This window comes from Centruroides sculpturatus, unplaced genomic scaffold, assembly GCF_000671375.1.
Source record: "Centruroides sculpturatus isolate CEXI.00-Female unplaced genomic scaffold, Cexi_2.0 scaffold4206, whole genome shotgun sequence".
In the NCBI taxonomy this organism is placed as follows: Eukaryota; Metazoa; Arthropoda; class Arachnida; order Scorpiones; family Buthidae; genus Centruroides; species Centruroides sculpturatus.
In genome coordinates, this window is record NW_019388293.1 from 2,159 (window position 1) to 7,262 (window position 5,104).

At 28.6% G+C, this 5,104-nt stretch overlaps 2 protein-coding genes across 2 annotated transcripts; one reads left to right on the forward strand and one right to left on the reverse strand.

Annotated features, from left to right (window-relative positions):
- Positions 1-277: 277 nt before the first annotated feature.
- Positions 278-2,953, forward strand: LOC111616857 (dnaJ homolog subfamily C member 3-like; the record flags this gene model as incomplete). The annotated part of the gene is made up of 5 exons (XM_023358212.1): positions 278-508; positions 588-708; positions 1,475-1,607; positions 1,729-1,877; positions 2,130-2,953. Coding segments are annotated over 5 exons (774 nt in total), but the record flags the coding sequence as incomplete, so codon positions are not given.
- Positions 2,954-2,972: 19 nt separating this feature from the next.
- LOC111616859 (lateral eye opsin-like) lies at positions 2,973-4,617 on the reverse strand. The gene is made up of 3 exons (XM_023358213.1): positions 3,776-4,617; positions 3,452-3,713; positions 2,973-3,386 (listed from the first exon to the last, which is right to left on the reverse strand). The coding sequence occupies exons 1-3, from the start codon at positions 4,339-4,341 to the stop codon at positions 3,087-3,089; spliced, it is 1,128 nt and encodes a 375-aa protein (XP_023213981.1). The 5' UTR covers positions 4,342-4,617; the 3' UTR covers positions 2,973-3,086.
- Positions 4,618-5,104: the final 487 nt, after the last annotated feature.

The following is a 5,104-nucleotide window of genomic DNA, read 5'->3' on the forward strand; positions in this document are numbered from 1 at the left end:
TTTTTTGTGTGGGGCTTCTTGTTATTGCAACATTTCCAATTTTTTGAAATAAATAATCCTGTTTGTTGGCAGAATTTGAGAAATATTTTCAGAATTATTTAATCTTTCTTATGCGTGTGAAAAGATAAATTATTTTAAATCTATAAAGTATTATTTAATTGAATTATTAATCATATGAAGTATTATATTTCTTCACTTTTTGAAATCTAGTATATAATAATTATTATTTTATTTTTAAATATTATTTAAAAATAAAAAAATCTCAATACTTTTAAATTTCAGTTCAATTAGAGAATGTTTGAAATTAGATCCTGATCATAAAGAATGTTTTAGTCATTATAAAAAAGTAAAAAAATTAGCTAATCAATTACGTTCCTTACAAGACTTTTCTACTGAAGGAAAATATGATGAATGTGTAGAAAAGGGAAATGCCGCTTTAAAGACTGAATCAGAAGTTCCACGTTTAGTCCATTTTATTAAATCCAAACTGTGTTATTGTCATAATAAAGTAAGTATGTTTTTGTTATTAAATGTCTAAACATCTTAATTAATAATTTTATTTGCACTGATTTTTTTTATTTTTATAGGCAGGACAAGTTAATAAAGCTATTGATATATGTACAGAAGCACTTAAATTATTCAGTGAAGATGTAAATGTTCTTTGTGATCGTGCTGAGGCTTATACTGCTTCAGAATTATTTGATGATGGTAAGATTTTTTTGTTTGTGTAATCAAAATAAATTTTCTAACTTTTAAAAACAAGCTTACTAAATAAACATACTGATTTTTTTAAACATTTCATCATGTAAAATAATTAAGCTCTGGATATATTTTAAATAAAATGACTAATGACGAACATTTTACTAAATATAAGTAAAAAGGTTAATTATTATAATATATACACTAATATTGTGTCTATGTATAAATATAATAATAAATTTGAAAATCAATAAAAATAAGTTTTACATTACTAAGTTTTTACATTTAATAAAATTAATTATCTAGGAAGTAGGTACAATGAAATCACGATAAAAACTTTGAATTCTTTAATTTTATCAGATAGTTTATAATTTAACAAATAAAAACTTTCCTAAAATAGTTTAAAGTGATAAACTAGTTTTTGAGCATATTTAGTAATAGACTATATCATTCTACTATATTTGGAAATATTCTAAAAATTAGACTTTCCTCAATATGATGATTCTGGAAATTGCATTATATAAATATTTCATGAAAATATTTCTTTGGCTTTATAAAATGTATTTTTTTATATAGTGGAATCATACAAAACTACTATGTAAAATATAACAGAATAAACACCTCAAAAAGCTTTTTTTTAGCAACAAGAAAATAAATCTTTGTTTAAGTAATGTGAATGTTTTCAGTCATTTTAAATGACTGCTGTCAGGCAACCAAAAATTGAATACAATAAAATATGTATTTACTAATGTACAGTTTTCTTTCCTTTTAATAGCTCTTCATGATTATCAGAAAGCCGCGAATATAGATGAAAATTCTCGTAGAGCACATGATGGCTTAAAGAAAATCCAGAAATTAATAAAACAATCAAAGAAAAGAGATTATTATAAAATACTGGGAGTCAAAAGGTAAATATTATTCAGATTATTTAATATGAGTGGTTTACTTGAAATTTCCATTTTTATGTAATTAAAACATCTAATTAATGGTTCTCTTTTAAATTTTCATGACTAATTTATTTTATAACAGGACGGCTGGTAAAAGAGAAATACTGAAAGCATATCGTAAACTTGCTCAGAAATGGCATCCCGACAACTTTCAGGAGGGAGATGAAAAGAAAATTGCCGAGAAAAAGTTTATTGATATTGCATCTGCAAAGGAGGTCCTCACTGATCCAGGTAAATTACATAATCATAAAAATGATGCCTTTATTTATCTAAAGCAAATAATTCTTATAAATAAATATTTGAATTTTTAATTTAAAAATCATAATTGTAAATGTAAAATTATTAATGATGATTTTTGATATCATTGAAAAGTTATGCATGCTTAGAATAAACTTTGAATTTTTGATCAGATAGATGATCAAAGATTTATTGGTCTACTTTTTAACGTTACTTCAAATCAGTATGTTTATATTTTGAATTTAGAAAAGAGGCAAAAATTTGATAATGGAGAAGATCCACTTGATCCTGAATCTCAGCAAGGACAAGGTTTTAATCCATTTCAAGGATTTAACCCATTTGGACATGGAGGAGGACCTTTTACTTTTAAATTTCACTTCAGTTGAGTGTTTAGTGCTTAAATGTACACAAAACAGAGACATTTTTTTAAAAAGAACAATTTCATAAAATTATGATAATTGAACTTTGCCACATCCCAAAGAAGTGCCTACAATTGGACTTGATACAGGTTAAAGGAGATTAGTTTTTTATTTAACAAACTTTCACTTACTCAATGGAAAATGAGAGCTTTCCATTCTATTATTATCTGTTTTTAACTGATAATTGAATTATTAATAAATAAAATTATATTTATTGAAATAATTTAATTCTAAATTGATGTAAGTTTGTTAAATAAATTATGTCTCCATGAAAAATTCCGAAATTCCTAGTCGTGAGATTCAAAGTGAAATCAAGCAACATCATGAAAGGAAAAATTGTTTTATTGACTAGGATCATTAATATGCAATCAATTTCTGGTTACCTCAGCTTCTTCCAAATGTCATTTTGTTGATGTTCACTCATATTTAAGAATTTAGTTTGTGCCATTTGTTTAAAACAAAGGAAAATACTTTTTGAAAGAAACTTGAAACTTAATCATGTTTTAGAATATAATTGAAATGATTATCCAGATAGCAATTTGTCACATTTAAAAAAACACATAGTATTTTCTGTAAATAAATGTGTATTGTTCTGTGCACATTCATCCATATGTATAAAGAACTTTCATTAAAAACTCTTCAAAGAATGCAAATGAGTCATTATAAATTTATTTAATTCAAAGTATTTAATATTGAATCTATGCCAAAATTTAATTTTGAGTTTAAAACTAGTCTACAAATATGATTTTAAGAAATACAGTTTTACTTTGAAAATTAAACAAAGTTAAACTTTTGGTTTTTCATCAATTGCTGTCATAGCAGATATCTCTGATTTGACATCACTACTGTCTGTTACAGTGGCACAAGAAAGTGATGGAAATTTCTGATAAAGAGCTGCCCTGTATTTAGGATGACTGATTCCATATACGATTGGATTGTAACAAGCATTAGCTTTAGCAAACACAGATCCCCAAATAGTTGCTAGAGGTGTCAGATGCACTCTATTGCTGAAGATTCCAGACCAAGCAATAGATAGATAAGGTGTCCATGCCATGAACCATAATCCAACAGTCATCATTGCAATCTGAAGAAATGAATTATTTAAATTTTGTATTTTAACTGGTTATTTAAAATTTTTAATTTTCTTACCTTAGCCAGTCTAATCTCTGCACTCTGTTTTTGTTGATCCACATTGGCACGCAGAGAAGCAACCTTCATTTTTTTTGCCTGTTCTCGCAGTGTTTTCTCATGTTTTGAAACGGCTCTGACAATGAAGAAATAACAGTATATCATAGACACCAGTGGCATAAAGTACACTGCACAACCATAAATAACAACATAAGAAGCAGAATGCCATTTTCTATTTAGATAGTCTAAAGTACAACTTGTCATATTTCCCTCTGGGACATACCTATAAAAAGAAAAGACAATCAATTTCCAGGACTAAAAGCTTTTAATAATAATTTTACTTACCTATTCCATCCAAAGAAAGGTAGCAAGGTCCAAGTAACAGTCCAAGTCCACACAAACATTATCATTAAGACTGCCTTTTTTGTAGTCAGTGGACCAGCAGCCATTCCTCTTACAATAACATTATACCTGTCCAGAGATATCATGACCATGGTCCAGATCGACCCACATCCAAAGAGAGAACCGACCATTCCGTACACTTCGCACATGAAAGGACCAAGAATCCAAGTTTCAGCAAAGCAGTTGGCTGCCATGGTTGGCATCATGAACGCCATCATGCAGAAATCGGAGAAGGCTAAGTTGACTATCAGCAAATTGGTAGGTGTTCGCAACGTCTTGGTACTCACCATCAGATAGATCACCACTCCGTTCCCCGCAATGGAAATAATGCCAAGCACCACCATGGCAATACCCAACAAACTATGCCACAGGGGATTGATGGGCGGAAAATTATACCAGTGTTCATCTATCATGTACAGCATGTTGTCGGGGACCGAATCCACAATGCTGGCATTACGCCGATAGGGATCGCCCAATGCCCCAGAGACAGAGTTGCCAAAGCTCAACATGATAGAGAAATCTGCAAAAAAAAATCCAATGCCCTTATAATCCAAAGAGGTTCTCTTATCCTCACCTTGTAACTAGCAGACAAGAACTTGCTCTGCCAGAAAAAAGACTGTAGAGAGAAAGGAAGAACCTATCTTTGTCTCAGTTTATATACAATCGATTTTGCAGGATGATTTAAGAGATTATTGCACTTGTTTGGCTTCGTGAGATATTAATCGAAAGAGATTAAAACGATCTCTCCAAAATATTAACAATTAATGCAAATCAAAAGCGAAAAAATCAGAAAAAACTGTTAAAATTTGAAAATTATTATTTTATTTTTATCTTTTAATTTTAAATTCATAAATCAACTTAATATGTATATAATATTAATTTATGTAAAATTTTCGATACTAATATCTATAAATAGTTTTGTTATTGACAAATAGGATTTGACATGTAACGATTAAGTGAGACCCTACAAATCATAAAGTACTTTTTTCTTAAGAAGAGCGAATGTCAATCAAAATCGGTCTTAAGATTTCACTTTTCATCTGATATTTACATTTAAATGAAACAAAAAATTTTGAAGATAATTTTTTTCCTGTTGAGTACTGAAGGAATGCAACTCTCAAAAGAACAGCGGAGAGAGATAAATTGCATTGTTTTTATATAAATTAAGCAATTACGAACTTAAAAATTTCAGCTTTTTAACCTGGAATCAATCAATTTTATTAATATAGAAATCAGATTGTCAGGAAACTTGCTAGCTACTGTACTTAAATC